At 47.0% G+C, this 19,543-nt stretch overlaps 4 protein-coding genes across 4 annotated transcripts; 1 reads left to right on the top strand and 3 right to left on the bottom strand.

Annotated features, from left to right (window-relative positions):
- Positions 1 to 451: 451 nt before the first annotated feature.
- N7532_002575 (uncharacterized protein) lies at positions 452 to 760 on the bottom strand (the record flags this gene model as incomplete). Its single annotated transcript, XM_056615069.1, has 1 exon — positions 452 to 760. The coding sequence occupies one exon, from the start codon at positions 758 to 760 to the stop codon at positions 452 to 454; it is 309 nt and encodes a 102-aa protein (XP_056478041.1).
- Positions 761 to 5,008: 4,248 nt separating this feature from the next.
- Positions 5,009 to 10,050, bottom strand: N7532_002574 (uncharacterized protein; the record flags this gene model as incomplete). The annotated part of the gene is made up of 6 exons (XM_056615068.1): positions 5,009 to 5,245; positions 5,308 to 8,907; positions 8,965 to 9,028; positions 9,095 to 9,523; positions 9,589 to 9,856; positions 9,939 to 10,050. The coding sequence occupies 6 exons, from the start codon at positions 10,048 to 10,050 to the stop codon at positions 5,009 to 5,011; spliced, it is 4,710 nt and encodes a 1,569-aa protein (XP_056478040.1).
- Positions 10,051 to 11,014: 964 nt separating this feature from the next.
- N7532_002573 (uncharacterized protein) lies at positions 11,015 to 12,394 on the top strand (the record flags this gene model as incomplete). Its single annotated transcript, XM_056615067.1, has 3 exons — positions 11,015 to 11,151; positions 11,255 to 12,194; positions 12,257 to 12,394. 3 exons carry the CDS (start codon positions 11,015 to 11,017, stop codon positions 12,392 to 12,394), a joined length of 1,215 nt encoding a protein of 404 aa, XP_056478039.1.
- Positions 12,395 to 13,052: 658 nt separating this feature from the next.
- Positions 13,053 to 13,985, bottom strand: N7532_002572 (uncharacterized protein; the record flags this gene model as incomplete). The annotated part of the gene is made up of 1 exon (XM_056615066.1): positions 13,053 to 13,985. One exon carries the CDS (start codon positions 13,983 to 13,985, stop codon positions 13,053 to 13,055), a length of 933 nt encoding a protein of 310 aa, XP_056478038.1.
- Between the last annotated feature and the right edge of the window lie 5,558 nt (positions 13,986 to 19,543).

Raw genomic sequence — 19,543 nt, 5'->3', positions numbered from 1 at the left:
TCTCGATCCTCGGAAGTAAGCTTTAAACCCAGGACAAAATCGTACAATCCCCACCATGCCCTATAAATAGGTTAATATAGATTCAATAGCCTGCCTTGTAGAATATCACGGGTCGGAAAACAGACACAATCCCGAGATCATTCCCACGCTGGACTATAAACTCATCATAAGTGGTGACCTTCGCAGTCCGACCAACATCCTTAGCCCACTTGTGGAAAACTTCACTCGCATATAGCCCCATCTCGCGGTCTATTTTGATCATTTCAAGAAGCCCTTGAGAGAGAACTTTGTGAAGGCTTTTCTCAGAGGTTCGTCTGGGCAAGGCTTGGCTGGGTTCGATGTCCGAACATCTTTCGAATGTTTCCCTGTGTTGGAGGCATTCTTCACCGGCAAGAGGTTCACAGAAATCTTGTTTAAGTAAGAATGCGTTCTCACATAAATCATTCAAAGGTTAAATACCGTCATAGATAGTTCCGAAATCACTCAGATAGACCAGAAGAGCTAGTCGCTCTGGTAACGCTTCAGGGCTGAGGTAAGCCCACTTGTTGCCATGTTGATCCATCGAGGGAGAGACCGCTTGAAAATTTGTCTTCGAGTGATCTTCTTTGGCGTGTTTTTCCCATGCTTGGATGGCTCTCTGGGCACCTCTATCCGCGATATCGCTATGCTTGCTTTTTCGAACAGGGAGTGTTGTAAAAACTCCTGCGTGACGTGCAGTCTTCTCGTCAATGGAGATAGAATGAAGAAATGGGATTTCCATCTTGGGAGAATTTGATTTAGAATAACTATTGGTAAGAAAAATGTTTCTTTACAGAAAATAGAAATCTTGCATCCTCTTATAGCAGGAGGAGTGGTCTGTCAGGCCAGTAAAAGACCCACATTCCATGAATGGAAAAATTATCCAACAGGTTTCCAATTGTCTCAGAAGTCCACGTCTTCCGCACTAAATACGAAGGGAACCCTGCATTGCATAGTTGACAGCGAAGAGATGCACGCATTGTGTAACTGTAGCTCTCGTATGCGTAGTAGGGCTCGCTCAGGAGGAGACTCTAGCTCATGATCTGGCTTGAGAATGAAGAGCATTAATATCTACAAATAAATGAAATATCTCGGAGGCCGACCAAATAAATACCTCGTTGTTTCAACGGAAGCACTAGAGATTGAGGACCCGGGACAAGTTGGATTGAACGGGGTGCATACCTGGGACTGTTGTAATCACTTGCTTTTGATTTGTGGTTCTTGCCCGTCTTTATTTGATGCGCTGACTGTTCTGATAAATTGGATACTTTCCGGCTGAGGCAGATGGCCTGACCTCGTGAAATGCTTCCGGCGAAACCCCGCACTACAATCTGTCTCGTTTATGCAAGCCTTGTGTAGCATTGATACCGACCCCAGCCAGTAAATTGCAGCTTCACCGACTCTAGCGTGGCGAATGAAACGCTTGCCGACATTACTATTTGCCATGTTATTTAGCTGTGTGGTCCAAGATACGGCGAATAGTGGAGTTTCTTTGTCACGACAGGCTCAGTCGGCCAGCCTGGATGTATTTGTTCTCAAGGGAGTTTTGCTGGGAAGATAACAGGAATCAAGTTTCTCTTAGAGCTTGTGCTGTTGGAAGGAGTTGCCAGGTAGAGCCCCAAGTAGGTCAGTCCGAATAGCGCCCCTACTTGTAGGTGTTGTGATATGTCGTATCGTAACGGAATCAATTCCTAACCTCACGGAATTACCAGCTTTGATTGGAAATCAATCTGGAGGTCGCATGTGTATATAAACCCTCAAGTTTCCGTCCAGAAGGAAAACAAGCAATCTTTCTTTGGATTACAACACGGTCAACCATATATCGTGGCTTTCGCTCTGCAAAGCGTTTCGGTCTGTTTGGTCGGAGATTGTACCGGTTTGACTTATTGCCACTTGCGGTTAACGGTGCATATCCGATCTCGGTGTTCGTTGAGTTGGGGTGACTTGGGCCCTTCTCCGGACTGGAGAGCGCAGGTTGAGCTTGATGGTGGAGTTGCGTCTTGTGGTGTGCCGGGACCTGGCATTGACAGGTGCAGCAGCGAGTGCCCGGTGTGCGCGCTCTTCTGGAGCTAAATTTCTATAGGCCCCGCCCACTGAGTGTCGAGAAAGTAATGGAAACTTCGCCTTTTGTATTTGTGTGAAGCGCCAATGACGGATGCATCGAAGATAGCATACCAAATTGAGCTCTTCGTCAGTCCATTTATGTCCCTTATGTGAACTTTGCTTTCTTGTCATAAGTTAAAATAGTAGAATGTCCTGTTCCGAGAATGTCAGGGATTTTAGGGAAAATGAAATCCTACCATGCTACAGAGAGCAGGTCGTTTCTTCTGTCTGTGGCGATGTGATACGTCTGGAGCGGTGTGACGTTCGTAGCGGTGTGAGACGGTGTTGTATATTGTGTAACATGTCTGTAGACCATCATTGGTCTGACGACTATCTGTAGCGGTGTGGTGGCTTTGTCAACTTTGTGAGACGATTCCGCACAATTCGTTTGTCTGTTGGTCCTCAGAAAAATGTCTTCTCAGTTGAAGAACTAAATGAGAAATTCCAGTTCAGTCAATATATGTATGAAGCTTTCACTTAAGGGGGAAACCTAGGAGTAGAAAGTATTCTCCAATTTGAGGTGAGCATTGCCGGGCTCGTAACCTGTTGATTTATAAGTGATGCTTCAGTGTTCATGTTGTTGAGGGGAGTTAATTGTGTAAGATACAAGTAGACTGGTGAACAGGTTTATAGGCATGCACGTGATCCCAGCTCCCATGATTATCCCAGTAACCGTGATATTTCAACCGACCAGGTTGACAGGGTTGAGAACGGGTGAGAAGTCTCACCAGTTCTCACCCATGTTATTTCACCACGGACTTTTAAATACGCTCGCAGGGCGCACTTCTGATCTGCCATTTCTCTTCTGTTCAGACGGAGACCGAGTCGAATCCCGATCAAGAATCCAAGATGCTTTCTGAGGACATTCGAAAAGATCTTGACAAGATTGCCGCATGGGCCACGTCACGTGGATATAGACCTCGCCACGGCCCGCGGGTCTACCCAAACGGGTAACGCATTACCCGTTTCTTGGCGGGTATATAAACAATGCAAACAGGTAGAACCTCGTGACTTGCATAATTTGTGAAGGCTCGGGCTGTAATTTAGAGTATTGTGCTTATATATTCAGAATTCCAGATTTTTGGATGGAAACGAAGAGTCAATACGAATTTAAGGACGAAATAAGTTGGAATTATAAAGAGCAAATAAATTACAATTCTAATCTGCAGCTAATACTTGATAAATTGATCATCACGCCTTACACGCTTCCGATTCCTTCCTGAAAATCGCTGTTGAGTCTCTGGTAGACCTCGCCCTTGCCCGCGGGCCACCCTCGGGATATTTCGAGGGCCGACAAACAGGACAAACATGAAAAATCTTGGGATTGCATAGAATATGCAGATTACTCCTGTATTTTTGGGTATTTGGCTTTCAAGATCAGGATTTCGAAAAATAATCATACGATGTTAGATCAGGATTCGAAGGAGAAAAATCTGTGAAAAGCTGAAACAAGACCTAAATTCAATCTAACTAGGCCACAAGCTGTGTACAAAAGGCTTGAAGAAGAGAATCTTCCCGCGCGCGTTCGCTATGTCAATATGCCGAGGTCTCGTGGCGCACGTGACCAATATCGGGCATTGGCCCCTGACAATATGCTTTCTGAAACATGGAAAAATGGACGTCATGACAAGCAATTACGAAGGACCCTTTTCCGCGATCTATCCCGTATCATGATCGCGTTGACACGGACGCCACTTCAGCGAATTGGCTCTTTTATCTTGGACGACGCAGACCATTTGAGTCTGAGTAACCGGCCTCTGACCCTTCAGATCGCAATCTTCCAAAATGGAGGCATCCCAATTGACATGTCGCGACAAATCACCTATTCCAGGGCTGACTCGTATATAAATGATGTTCTTGCAATTCATGAGAGCCGTTTTCGTCACCAACCCAATGCTGTTAGTAGTCTTCAGGATGGCTTTTATTAGGCATGTGCATTGATGGTTATGAGAAGTGTCTGGCCTTGTTTCTTACGTCGCGACCTCCTTAACGGACCTTTCTTCCTGAGCCTCACTGATGTCCACCAAAACAACATACTTGTCGATGAAGATTGGAAAATCAAGTGCCTTATTGACCTTGAATGGGCTTGCTCTCGCCCAGTGGAAATGTTTTATCCTCCGCATTGGCTGTCGAGTGATCCTATTGAACCTATTTTCAAGATCAAACCGGATGCGTACGAGGCCATCCACAAGGAGTTCATGGAGGTGCTGAAAGAAGAAGAAGAATTATACATACGAAGCAGAGAAGCACAGCCTCTTGTTCGATTGCATACTATTTTGCAGCAAGGGTGGGACCGTGGAACCTTCTGGTGCTCTCTAGCGCTCAACACTCCTACGCCATTGTTTGGAATCTTCTACGACCATATCCAGCCTCACTTTTCCCGGTCTCATATGGACGAAGAAGCGTTCTGGTCGATTACGATGCGATACTTTTCGTTCAATTCGCTCGGATTTCTCAGCAAAAAATTGAAGACAAGAACCAATACGATGAACGCCAGCGGGAAGCATTTGTGGCGCATCCCAGTCCAACCACCTGCTCGTCTGAGTAAAAACCGCACATCTGGTTTAGCGGCCAATAATCACTTTTCAAATCCAGTTGGAGTGATGCCGGGGCTATAGAGATTTGTACCTAAATCTGAACTCCCTGTTGAATAGTAATCAAGGCAGCCGCTCAGGTAGTCTCGTATTACCAACCACAAGGTCATGTTTGACAGGTTGACCGAATACTATAACCCTAGGGTGGGTTTGATTTAGAATGTGAGAGCCTGTTCGGATTTCTAACTTGATCAACTTTAAAAAATCAAGCATCAGCTCCGAAATTGGAAGAAATACAAGCAATTTTATATTGGAGAGGCAAGATCATCCGGTAAATGTAAAAACCAAATTAACTAAAAATGCAAGTCTGTGGCAGCAGAACTTTCAATATTCTTCACACGTGTCATGACGCGGATTGCCATATTTCTCTTCGATTTGTTCGCGTCGTACTGCAGCGGATCCCACTTGTCTGAAATTTCCTTCAGTCTCATCGTGATAAATCTTCTGGTCCTGTTGATGACAAATTTCTCCCATTGGGGGTGGAATTCTTCCCACAATGGAGCTAGGCGCTTGCTACTATGCGGGAAGACCTGCAAAAGATAAATATTAGCATTTCAATCAGTCACGAGGGTGAATTATTTCTTGTACATACCTTGGCATAGGTCTTGTCGAAGTTTTGCAGTGCATCACGAATACCATTGAATACAGAAGTTCGTTCGTCCTTAATTGCCTGCATGTAGTGGAAGATAGCGATCTGACCCCGGAGCTCACTGATCACTTTGCAGACCGCGGACTCATCGAAGCTGCTCAATGCAGTATTCATCGCGTGATCACCCGGGCTCATAGGTCCACCTGTGTACGTCTGACCCTTCATAATATTGAGGTTTCGTTCGAAGTTGGTCATGACCGTTGGATTTGAACTTGAGCCGAGGGCATCAGCAACGTCTTCAGCGGCTGAGCCAGCGGGTACAGGGTCCCCAGGCGCATGGATGACCCATTGCCGGTAATCATGGGCGAAGTACTCGTATAATTCATCCCAAGTCCATGTAGAGTGACGAGTCTGATAGGTTTGCCCTCCATTTCCAAGTTCCAGTTCCCCATCTTGGACAAAGACGGATAGGAAGTAGTTCGGAATCACTGATCGATCAATTGGATGCTCCGAATCCAGATTGTCATAGTTTATCAAATAAGTGCCGTGTTTCGTGATGGTCGGGTCGTCACATACACTGGGATTCTGAAGAGAGTAGGCGTCACTATATCCTCTTTCGTCATCCAAAGCTCGGCCTTGATTGCCATTGGGATATGTCGGTGTGATGAAACGGAATTGGTTGATTTGTTGCCCATTTGATGTGGGGTTCTCTTGGACAATATAGTGGCCTTGACCTCCCGTATTGGGACCGCCCTTTCGAGCCACCAATGAGTTGTAATGATCGTGGTCTTCATCAGAACGCTTCTTATAGGGTGGATCGGGCTGTCTGATATTGGAATCCCAGAAACTGAACCTAAAAGAACACTGGACAGGAGTTTCGAGTTCTTCGTCCTCGCATGTCATGTATTTCTCGTCAGGGTCTGCAAAAAGTATTCTATTGCTGTCCTTCCCAGCAGCCGGGGCCTTGCGCTCGGCAGGTCTTTCACCTCCGGTGAAAAGGACCTTTTGCTTTGGAAGCTCACCAACTGGGTGGTCCTTGTGGTCGGTCCATCCGATCTTGATCTTATTATCTGCCTCTACACCAACGGATGCTTGCTGGGGAGACTCTATAATTCCTGGCTTTCCTGAGCCAGTATCTCCAACAACGCGAATAGTGCGAGGTATGCGAGATTTGAATTGAGCCTCTGCCTGGACGCCCGTGGAAGAGTAATCGTGGATTTTAATGTTCAGAGAAGACTCCAGATTGATGTTGACACCGAAGACCGTATCCTGGCTGTTATCACCAACCCACACTTTGCCGTCAACGGGATCTTTAACAGTTGACTGTAGCATAGCAGAGCCCCCGAAATCACCGAGATGTGGTGGAGCATTAGATTTCAAAGACCCATCACTCATGCTTTCAAATTTCACAGTGAACTTCGCATCGATTTCGCCTTGTCCAACCATGGCGACTTCGGCATTGAACTCGGGTGAAAATGATATGATACCCGGATGAGAAGCCTCAAATTTTGTAATAGGGTCCGCAAGAAGATCTTTCACCAGACTTGGGTGATTGTTGATGTTGAGAGTACCTTTGGCATCAACGTCGAGAGTTCCTTCCATCCGCATGCTGGAATCGAAAAAGGTATATGCCTCTTTCAAGGACAATTCCGGCGAGATGGTTCCAACCATACTGGATCCAAATCTCAACCCATCGGTCATACTTCCTTTGAGGTCGACTTTCATGAAACCAGCATCGGAACATCCATGAACATCTCCGGTAGATCCGTAGATGCCGACATTGAAGTCGTCATTGGACAAATACGGCTTCGTGTTTCCAACGAAGTCGTCTTTACGGAATTCCGTGATGATTCGCTTCCACTCCTGCCATAGTTCGCTCCAGAAGCGCCGGTGGGTATGTCCTCGTTTGTGATGTTTTGCCTCAACGACGTCAGTCCAGTACTGTTGACGGTCTCCATAGTCGACTCGGAGATAGACTTCCTTCGAGCTATCCCGCTTGACTTTAGAAAAGTCGTAGCTGTATTCCAATTCGAACACTCTGGCCCCGAGCGGTGCACGTTTGGACAGTCGATTGTGAGGAACCGTGTAATTTGAGATGGTCACAGAGTGGGCAACGGCATACTTGGCGAATCCCTTGCCCTCGGGCATTCGTAGAATTGTCCCGTCAAGGCCATTCTCGTGCATGTCATGACAGTTGCTGGTGTCTGAATCATCCATGCAGACAAAGTGCGCTGTTTGTCTAGCCTGCCCATGATGAACACCGCCGGTGACGAACTCCAGGTGGGATCCATCGCGCTTGTTAACATTGGTTACGGTATCAGATGGTCCATCGACAAGCACAAACAGGAATGCTTCTCCTCCTGCCACATCACCCGATGCAAGGCTCTGCTTATCCCAGGCAGGGACATCGTCTGAAGGTGGTAGCTTGGGGAAAAGATCGACCAGTGCGACCGGGAGGAAAGGATTTGTGTTCGCCGGTGTGTTGCAGCAAAGTGGCTTCTTGCGCCCATTGTATCCATTGGCGCATTTGTTTCCAGTATTGCCTTTATCATCCAGCCCAGCCTGAATGTCAGTTGCGGAGCACTCGTTGTCATCACAAGTTCCCTTACCGACCCAATGGCATCCTTGGAAATCATAAGGACAGCACCAAGGAACTGTATGACTGTGGAAGAGACCGGTCTTTTTGGAGCTGACAGCGTATGGCGCATCGTCGGGGCACGTATCGTCCATCGGGCCCCAGCCACACTTGTCTGTCAGTTTGGACCAGGTATTGCTCTTACAGCAGAAGGCTTGTTGACCTGGTGCAAGACATTTGGTATCTCCATGTGTAGAGTGTGTGAGAGTCACTTCTCCAGGATGACACTGTCCGTGACAAGAGCCTGATCCACGCCAAGTACACGAATTTGGCATCTCATTGAGAGGACACCAGATGAACTTGGACTTGCCACTGCCACATTTATCGGGGAACTTGCCATTTGGAGCACGCCCGAACCCAGATGGTGGTTCAGAGTCACTATCAACGCAGTCGCTGATCTTGCAGGACTGAGCATTCAGGGATTTCCAATGGTTGGTGTCCGAAAGGTGGGTTCGCTTTTGGTTTTTGTGGTATGAAGGCAGTGACTTTCCAATCAACCCTTCAAGAGCTGTGAATGATTCATCGTCTTGGTCAACACTCCAAATCATAACTCCACCAAGGCCAACTTCATCTGCGTAATCCACTTTCTGCTTCAAGGTTTTGGCATCATCATAGCTGACCCAGTTGTCAAGACCATCTCCATAAGTGATCCAATTCACGGCAGCATCTTCGTCGTAAGTGACATTTTTGTGCTCCTTTTTGATAATGTCCTGGATCTCGAAATATGCCAGAGTGCCAGACGACTTTGTACAGTCTCCCTTTTGGGCATCACCGTGGAAGTCACATCCAGGCTTAGTGCAGTTTGTGTGTTTCAGATGGAATGACCGTCCGTAAAACCCAACACCCAGCACAACCTTGGCAGGTGCAACATCATTTCTCCACAGGAGCTCCGACGCTTGTTTGATCTCAGTCAAATTGGTATGGGGGTGCACCTTGTTGCCGATCGGGTTGTTTTCGTCCCATACACCCTGTTTTCTGCCTTAGCTGGGTTGAATAGCTATTGAAGATGATTTGCTTAAACTCACATGAAGATCATAGGACATCATGTTGACCCAGTCGGCGTATTTGAGCAGTCCAGGTACATCAAACCTGTTTTTTGAAAATTAGCGGGTCAGATATTAAGCTTGTGGTGAATACTTTCACTCCAATACTTACCATCTCAAATACCAATAGGAAGTTGGGATGGTGAATGACAATCCGTAGTTGACTCGAGCGGACGAATCAAATTTCTCACGAATGGTCTTCATCAACAAGACATAATTCTTGACGTCTTTTTTGTTTCCCCCACGGTCGCCGGCGCCAGGATATTCCCAGTCTAGATCGACACCATCGAAGCCAAAGTGAACCATGAACGAAAGAAGGTTATTGGCAAACTTCAATCGCTTGCCGGAGTCAGCTGCAATGTCAGAAAACAGCGGCTGTGTCGCGGTTTTGTTATCTGAGAATGTCCAACCTCCAATGGACGCAAATATTTGTAGCTCGGAGTTGCGCAATTTGGTGTTTTTGATATCAGTCGTCCGTGCGAAGGAGCTTTCAGGTGTCTGGTCATCCATGACAGTGATCTCGAGGGAATCCGGGTTGATACTGTCAGGTTGGGGAATCTGTCAGTAAAAGAACTCTCGAGTAAACGGAATAAAGAGTATACGTACTAGGCGAAGGCATAGTTCAGATGCGTGAGTCCCTCGACAGGAATGGCATCGGGAGGGAAAGTATGACAAGATCTTCTTTCCGCCCACGATTGATAATATCCGATCACTTTGTTCGTCAAAACAGGAAGTGGACTTGCTCCTTGAGGAGGAGCAGGGTGTTCCTCGCAGCTACTATCAGTAGAATTCTGACAGTTGCCTCCACAGAACTCAGCAGTAGTACCGCAGTGGCCAAACTTGCTACAGCAAACATTGAGAGGGCATTTCTCGTCTGAAAGAGACAGTCAAATCAGCATATCACAATCTTGGGTTTTAATTTTCTGCTTTTTGTCGTACCCCCTTTGGTCGCATACTTCCCACATTCTGCCTTCGCATCACACTGGGAATCGCAGTCATGGCCACAATAGTCTGGTCCAAATCCGCAAGTTCCTTCTTCACCTCCGAAGAAACCACCACAGCATGCATTCAGTTTACAACGCACGCCCTTTTTACAGGTTGATTCGGTGGTGGAAACATTTCCCAGTAGTGCCAGATCTTTCAAGTCGTCCAAGATCTCACGGGAGTGAAATTGAGTGGGAGCTTTTGAATTCAATGAAGGTTTCAAAAACAAGAGACTTCCGGCTAGGAGAAAGATAGACAAAAGCCAGAGCCTGGCATTTGTCCTTATCGTCTTAGCCATAAGGAAACGCTACTCAGTAGTTTCAGAAGAAAATCTAGCTTCGGGATGTAAATATCTCTTTTATGGCTATTTTTTACAACACTATCAATTCCCACACGGGAATGAAAGTCCCGAGTTCTCTTCCTGGGTCGCAGTAGAATCCAAAAACTAGCATAACCAAATGCCTAGAGCTGAGACTAAAACAATGCGACATTTATCAGCTCCACTGGCCCCTTAGATGAAATTGGGATACTGCAACAACGGAGGAACTACTGCAGGGGGCCATCACTTAGTTTGTGGATTTTTTCCAATGCATTTGCTCCCTCAGTTAGAAGATAATTAAGCCACAAAAGGCTTAGAAACTCTTGTTTAAAGTAAGATCTGCGGTTGGGGGCTGAAACTAAGTGGGCTCGTGGCAGAGGATTATTCTTGGCACGTTTTGTCCTGCCGATCTGCCGATTTTAGATCCACATTTTCTCGAACCGACGCAGGATCCAACAAATCCACACCTAGTAAATCAACGAATAGAATGGTATAACGATGTTTGAACTTGATGCCAAGGCTGGGGCCATTTTTGAAACGAGTAAAATAATGGGCCAGGCTATGGTCGGCATAGATACGGGATAAAGAGTACCTTCGGGAGAAGAAATTGCGGCTGAACGGATCGGAACGGCCCCAGTTGGTAATAGTCCGACTATTGATTCTGTAATATACGATGTACTCCCCAACTGTATCTGGTGGTTAGACAGAAGTTATTCCCCAAGACCTGTCATGCGTTATCTTTCTTGGGCACTAGTATCCCTTGGATACCTGCACAATGGTGTCCTGGGACAGGTGTTTGTTGGCAGCAATAGCACTGCTGCGCCCATCGAAATGCCTGCTGCAGGAAAACTTTCCAACAGCTGCAAGTAAGTTTTTGCTCTGCTTAGTATTATTCACCTTCCAATTATCTTTCTTTTTGGATATGAAGCCAATTGAACATCAAAAGCTCCAGAAACTGATTCAGCCCAGTGCGACTTTCTCCACTCGAGTAACCTGCGATCCCAGTCTACTGAACGTTGCTTATGATGGTTACTTCCCGACCACCGATGATCTTTCTTCACTTTGCACACAATCCTGTGTGAGGTCTCTCAACAACCTCTACCGTGCCCAAAAGAGCGTCTGCACTGAGGGAGACACCCTTTCGACTTCTGGATATAACTATCCCGCTACATTCACCGTGGAAACCCTCCTCTGGACCTACAACTTCACCTGCAGACGTGACCCAGAATCTGGAGAATTTTGTGCTCCGATATTTGATGCCTGGGGAGATGGGAAGGCGGACAACCAGACATGCTCTGATTGCGTTTTGGGAACATATCAAGCACAGATGAGCTTCCCCCAGGGGTACGATGAGGGCTTAGCCAAGTCATTCTCATCTATGACCTCATCTTGCAGTGCTACCAATTATCTTATTACTTCCCCGGCTCCTACAACGATATCCCAGAGTGCCAAGCCAACACCATCACCATCCTCGACACCTAAAAAGTGCGCCAGCACTTATACGATCAAAGATAGAGATGACTGCCACTCAATCAGTCGGTCTCAGAGTGTTTCTCTAGCGAATATGCTTTATCTCAATAACCTAGAAGCCGGATGCACGCATTTTCCTGAGGCGGGTACCAAGCTATGCATGCCCAACAAGTGCCAGATATATACCGTGAAGGAAGATGATTCCTGTTATGGAATCACAGAGGCATACAAGAATGCCTTTACTATGTCTCAGTTAGTCTCATGGAACGTTGACATCAACAGCGGCTGTGACAACCTCGAGATGCTAGTTGGGCACCAAATCTGCGTCAGCTATCCCGGAGATAGTGGTTTAAGCAGCTCAGTCACTCCGGCTGCCTCAACACCAGCTCCCTCGTGGTCTTGCTGGGACTTGAATGGTCATGTCCCGAGTAGCTGCATTGTGACCACATACGAAACTCTGCCACCTTGGGTGTGGCCTGGATACAGGACTAATTTGAGCAGTGGCATGTCGCATGGCCGCACAAGTTCTCCGGCCACTCCGCTGACTCCAGTTTCTCTGAATCCCGTCCCCTCCGGCTATACTCTGCCTCGAGTAACATCTTCGAGTCTTGCCCTGAATCCGACTCCAAAGCCCTATGATCCTAGCATGGTATCTGGTTGTTCAGACTATTATAAGCTGAAAGGTATGGGGCAGTCACTCGTTGCCTTAGTTATCGATTACATCAAGCTGACACATTATACTTCCAACTGCAGCGAATGACAATTGCACTGAAATTGCCGATCGATGGGGACTTTCGGTCGACCAAATGACATCCTGGAATCCCTCTTTGAAGAGCGATTGTTCTAACATGTTCGTGATCCCCGCCACCATTCCAGACAAACTTCCTATTGACTCTTCTCAAAAGCACTGTAGGAGAATATATTTGCATGGCGCGTGACTCCACTTTAACTACGCCCAGTACGACTGCGACTGCGACGTCGGATTCCACTTCAACTTCAGACTCGGACGTAACAAGCACTACCGGCGGTCCTCCCGGTCCCACCCAAACAGGCATTGCCTCAGATTGTAATAAATGGCTCATGCGTTCAGACAAGGGGAAGTATTGTCAAGATCTAGCAGATAAAGCTGGTCTATCTCTCGATTGCTTCTACAAGCTGAACCCTGCCGTCAACACAAAGAAAGGGAAATGCCAGGGGCTCCTCCAAGGAGAGGCGTACTGCGTCGGAACAGAGTCAAATTTGTGCGAATAAATGGCTAGCCATGGGATGCAAAGACCGGCTATATAGGTACATCAATTCAGTCATGCCTTATTGGATGTAAAACTCGTAAATATTCCGGTGCAACATTGTTGCTTTTTGTTCTGAGGGGGAATTCATCTGGCATCTCCGGCTCCACGGATGCGAATGCTTCGTTTGACTCTCTTTGAGCCGCGTTCCAAAGATCGTTCATTGAAAGGTCACTTTGCCAGCGGCGAGCAACGTAGAAGTTATCCACGAGTTGCTTGAGACAAACACGCAAGTAGCCTTGATAATCGCCTGTAGGATCATTCTCAGGCTCGTAGTCCGGATCAACAGCCCAGATCCACATAGCGTCGACATGCCCATGGGCATGAAATAGTGAGATCGCAGACTCGTGATCCAGGTATAAGAAAACGTTCGGAAGAAGACCGTCAGAAAGGCTGCCTCTATTTCGTCGATTCTTGAACTCTTGGCGCAACTTGTCGACAACCTCGGGGAATCGATGAGTACTAATCTGAGATGGCCAGGATTGCGTTTCCATCTTGTAACGGCGAAAAATCTCCATACCCGCACCGATGCGATCCAGAGATTTTTCTATTACCTTTTTTTGCTCTCCCTTATAGACATCACATTTAGGATCAGCAACAAACTGTGGACTCTCAAAAACTGCATATCCCCATGTTTTCGAGCCATCCTCTTGCCAAAGTCGCTGAAGCCAAGTTTTTCCCTCTGCGAACACTCTGGCCAGATCTTGCTGCAACTGCTGGTCATGTCCTGCCCTCATTCTACGAATGCTCTCAGCCTCTGCATTCTCGATGGCTTTGCATTCGTTCTCTTCGTAAAGCGGTTCTCGGAAGCGATCCAGACGATCACAGACCTCGGTTGAATAATCTTCCTTAATGTTTTCCAAGATATTAAGGGCATTCATAAAGGCATCGTCGATGTGACATCTCATACCATCAAGCCAGTATCGGGCCATAAGAAGTTTCATTTCATTTTCGCTCAGCGCAGCGGGAAAGTCAGCACCGCGTTTGAGTAGTTCACTCTTTGCGAGAGTAGTCACTGATGCAATTGCTTCGTCTTGGACCGATCGAGGGGGAAATCGAGAAGTCGAATTCGATCGTCGATACTGATTGCGGAGGGGTCATTCAAGTTCTCATGTTGTTGGAATAACTCCAGAAGAACATCGGCATCGTCGAGCCCCTTTGGGCCCGGCGAAAGGCATGGAAAAGGTGTTCCATGTTTGTTGCTTTGATGGAGCGGTATTGTTGGAGGGGTGATGGAAAAGGGAAAGTAAAGCAAGTGGGCAGATCGACTACATAAATACCAAATTGCAGGGGCCGCCCCCACTGCACCCTGCCGATCCTTGCTGACATAATCGGACTTTGCTTGCTTGTGTCAGCGTGCCTGGTGTGCCAGGAACGAACGAACGAACCAGCCCTTTCATAAATTATTATTTATCACGTACCCCGACCTTCCTGTGAATTTCGTGATGCGGTTTAGCGCCCTCATTGCGATTTAGCACCGCCACCCTCCGCTCTGAGGTCAGGAATTCTGCCAACCCCTGCCCCCATCAAAATTAGACCTCGCCACGACCCGAGGGTGACCCTGACGACCCGGACCGCGACCCGGACCACGCAGGTTTTAGGGTCGTAAGGTTAGACCCTGAAATGGGGTCAGGCTAGGGCCATAAAAGTCGCGAACCTACCCTCAGGGTCGTCAAACAAGGCAAACATTGCCAAGTCACGCGGAGCATAAGTTATGCAGATTTTGTCTGTATTTTTGAGTATCTCATTTACAGTATTTAGAGGAGTAGTTTCCTAATTTGGCAATGTAGAATGAATTAAATCAAAACAAATCAAACTAATGAATCAACCGAAAAGACTGCCCGAATCTCGAATTACATATTAGACGTTTCATACCCATCTAGCAACCTTGAACGCTTACGGACTCTGCCTGACACTCAGTGCTGTATCTCCGGCAGAGGTATTGCTTCCGACTCTTGACCATCGTCTTCCTCCTCATCACCTCTCACATAGTCAGCTATATTGCTTATACGTCTTTTGCCGAGTGCTTTTGCGGACGGACCCTGGGCATCCTAAGAGGTTGGTCGGGTCTGCGAGATAGCTCGGGGCTGGGACCTGGCTCGGAGCTGTGTCGTAGACGCTTCATCCTCTTCATTGTCGCTAATTGGATCAACAGCGAGTTGCTGCTGTGTTCTCTCTTCCTTTGCAGCCTGTATCTCCTGCGCCGAAAGATATTCAGAAAGAATTATTCGCTCCTCTTCATGAATCTCAAACCGTGATGTACACATATACATCATATGATCTGAGATTGTTTGAGGTTGAAAAGAGCCTCGACGATAATGACAGATATCTCGTGCAGAGTTAAAAAGCCGCTCTACCCCTGCACCACTAGCTGGGATAGAGAGCACATCGCGAGCAAGCCTTGCCATCGTAGGGAACTTATCTTGATCATCTCTCCACCAGGTCAGAGGCTGGGCATTTGTGACTATATCTAAGGATAAGTCAGTAATTGCTCAAATAGAGATCAAGAAATACTTACTGCTATCAAGATACCTTGTAAGCTCATCTGACTGTGCTGGCTGTGAAATTTGAGACTGCTGCGACTCATCTAGAGCACAAGCTAAATCAAATTCATCCGGTATCGAACTTATAGTCGGACCACCTAACCTTTGATGGTCCTCGGCAAAACTCTCAGAGTACTTCTCGAGGAAGGACTCAAGGCTCTGGCGATAGGCTGCTCGGTAGTCGACCCCAGATCCTGGGTCTGGATCCCAGTCGGGAGTCGAGAAGAACTTGAGTTTATCCTGCGGAGAAAGGAATGTGCCAACTGCGTAGAGATGACTGTCAATCTTGTCGGTGTCTCTGTAGTAGGCTGAGAGCTTGAGTTTTGCTGCTTCGAGGGATATAAGCATCACCTGCTTCCAAGCAACCTTCTTCCATCGAAGCTGGTTAATCGACTTTTCAAGATGATCAAATAGCTTCTTGTAGACCTTGAAAACCCGATGGATAGTGACATTCTTTGTTTTGCTCAAAGGCGTTGTGAATCGGTGAAAAAGGCTCAAGAATACAAAGGAGATAATCAACCTGCCGCCACTGCTCCTGGCTCAAGGAAAAGTGCCCTTGGTCATACTGGGAGCAGAAAGCATCGAAGGCCTGCTGGAGCTTCTTCGCGCGTGCGAGCATTAAGAATGTAGAGTTCCATCGAGGAGTAACGTCCTGGATTGGAACTAGCTTTTTCTCTCTTGCCTGCAGGTTGTAGAATGACTCCTGGCGCTGAGGACTTGCATTGATATAAATCGCAAGGTTTCGGACCTAAGAAACAAATTAGGTTATGAATCGGAATTAAGTAAGACGTCTTACCTTGCTTAGAGTGTCAACAATCCCTCTTTCCTGCTGCGTCGCCCGCAGAGCTTCTACCCGATCATCAGACCATGTTTGCTCAGCCCTGTCAGTTTTTGGAATAGCCTTCATCTTCCCAAGAAGACTTTTTAGGCTAATCTGGATCACATGTGCAATACATGGTACCCGAATGATAGCGACGTCGCTCGAGGATTGTAGACCTTCAATCGCCTCGTTGACACTCTCCATAAGAGTTTTGTTGTTTGAAGCGTTGTCGGTAGTCACCGAAAGCACTCGATTCGTGATCTGATGCTCTTGTAGCAAGTCGAAAACTACCTCACTCAGATTTGCACCAGAATGAGCTCCATGTAAGGGCTGAAATCCAAGTAATATCTCACGGTACTCCCAGTCTTTGTCAATGAAGTACCTAGTGATAGCCATAAAAGCCTGTTTAAATGGAGATGTCCAGCAATCAAGGGCAAGTGATAGCTTAGCACCAGAAGGAAGTGTCTGAAGGATAATCTTTTGGTTCTCACGGACTAGCTCTCGAAGCTGCCGGCGCATAGCTTTAGCGGATGGGATAATGGTGCAAGCCGGGCGTAAGAGATAAGATCACGGAACTCAGGGTGTTCAAGGAAAAGGAACGGAAGATGTGACACAGTAAGAAGCTTCGCAAGCTTCTGCTGCCAAATACGCGTATCGAATGCTCGTACGGGTGAATTCTGAGCCTAGGCGTAGAAGTAAGTTAGTAAAATAAAGCCGATAATAGGGTGCTGAACATACAGCATGCTCTAATGCCAGCTTGATATTTGGCTTCTGCCTTTTGGCTAGGGCAGCTTTCCGACAAGTCACCCCATTATAGTGCTTGTTCATTGAAGTTGTTCCGCTACGAGCCCAACCAGGGTGATCAAGAACCTTCTGACATTGCTGGCACATAACCCCTGGTTTCCCATTTCTGTCTAAGGCGACCTGGTCAAAGTATTCCCAGCACTTTGCGCGTTTCCCATCCCAAGTCATCCGTTTCTTCCTCCCAAAGTCGATCTGAAGCCACCAAGTCACAAATTCATCACTTATTTCTGGAGAATATAGAATGTATGTCCTGATCCGGTCCGGGCAAACGCGTTTAAGGCATTCGGGGACTTTCAGAGGCTCGTAGACGGTCTGTTGGCTTCCGGAGGGGACGGGGGAGAAAGGCTGAGGTGGTGTAGAATTAGCAACGTATTCAAGGAAATCCGAAGGTGGCGCATCATGTATAGAGGAGTGGAATATATCAGATGACTGAGACATGATGAAGCTGTGTATAAGAAGGAAGGACTTACTGAGATTTTCTTTGGTGTTAGGCGAAAGGACTTAGGGGTAGAGGTACATGCTGATTCTGCATTATCTGATTTTTTGCTTGATAGATCACATCTAAACCCCGCTTTTTATTCAAATCCTCAAGCTAATTGGGTGACCTTCCAGGGTAGTCAGGGTGACCCTCAGGGTAGTCAGGGTGACCCTCAGGGTGGTCAGACTGACCGTGGGAGGGAATTTCCTATCCTGAATCCCACCCGAATATTATGGCATAGGATAGGATTCCCATAGGATTTCCCTTTCATTGCGATAGCCACGGTCCTTTCTAGGTCACTGACTAGGTTTTCAAGACCATCACCGCTGGAGTTAGGATAGTGTTTAAGTTCTGCGGAATGTAGTGCAACTATCTCATACATTCGAAATATATTTCCGCATCCTTACACACCAATTTCACCAACTTTCTATAAAACACACCACAACAATTCCTCTTAGATAGAAAAGAGGGCAAGTTTAGTATTACCAAGCCAGAAGACGTATTCAAAAGACTTAATTCAAAGAATTACATAGGGGGTGGATGAATGATAGTTAGACATACAGAACAGGTATAAGAAACTGTTGGTATCACCAGCTAGGTACTGTGTACACAGTTAAGTGGACAGTGTGTATGCTCCAAAGCAATGTCAATTGATTCTTGTTGATAGATGTAGATAGATGTTCAGTCTAGTTGGAAAAGCACCCCTAGATCCCACACGCCGGTCTTCGGCGGTCACAACACCGGGGCCACAGCCCAGCGCAAGAATGCGTACACCAAGCAAGGGATGTTATCCATCGGTCGCTAGCAGTGGGTCACAGCCAGTTTTTTCTGACAGGAGAATATATCCCGACAGTTGCAAAACAGGCATATTCTGCTCGGATTCGAATTCATCGTTAGTCGGCGACTGCGGGTGGCTGAGAGGTTCAGTGAGGGACTAGTGACTGCGTGCTATCTAATACGCTGTGTTAATGACTGGACACACTGGAGATCAATGAGAAGTAGTAAGTTGCCCATGCCTGTTACTAGGGTCGCTTTGTTCTATAGTATGTAGTAGTAGCTAGGCTATGAAACACTAATTCATACTGGTCCACGGCTTAACCCGCACAGTTAGACTGCTTTAGGTAAGAGCTTGCCTGAGACCATAGTACTGTAGATGGAACTGACGTCTTCGTGACGGTCCCCTTTTGATAAAAATCCTTCAATAGCACACGTCATCTGGAACATCTCCTTTGATTTATTGTCCTTTATTAATATCGCTGTGAGGTAACTAGTAACTAAGCCCGAGACCCAGCGCCCGAAGGATGATCATCTTGTCCCCCCTTAGGTTTCTGTCTACGTACCACGTAGCATTTTGGTAGCATGCCCTGCTTCGTTCCTGGTGCTTCCGGACAGCAGTCATAGCTCACGAAGCTATCTACGTTCGATCTCGACCTCCAGGGCAACCGGAGACCGATCTCGACTTGAACGGCGGATTACCGACCAAATTTACGACTTACGACGCAACCGCAGCAAAAATTTTCACAGAAAACACGGTCACGTCTGTCGTTAATTCCTTCTGCGCTTTCATCGTACCCGGCAACCTGTGCCCGATCGCTGGACCTTGATCTTCTACAGATCTTCGTCCGACGCCACTATTGTCCTAGTGTGTGAGACCTGACTGCATATTCTATTATTTATAATAATGCTTTCCTCTCTTTCTTCTGGCCCTCCTTCCTTCTGGTCCCTGACGCTAGGGTGACGCCCCTCCGACGCCGACACCGAGTACTAGTCCTATCCTGGATTAGCACAAAGCGTCGAGCAACTTGACATCTAAGCCGACCTTCGACATCTTCTTCCTCCAGATTATCAGACACTAGA

This window comes from Penicillium argentinense (assembly GCF_028826775.1).
Source record: "Penicillium argentinense strain IBT 30761 chromosome Unknown utg000003l_segment0_segment0, whole genome shotgun sequence".
Classification (NCBI taxonomy): domain Eukaryota; kingdom Fungi; phylum Ascomycota; class Eurotiomycetes; order Eurotiales; family Aspergillaceae; genus Penicillium; species Penicillium argentinense.
Note: the sequence above shows the minus strand (reverse complement) of the source record. Positions and strands in the feature narration are given on the sequence as shown.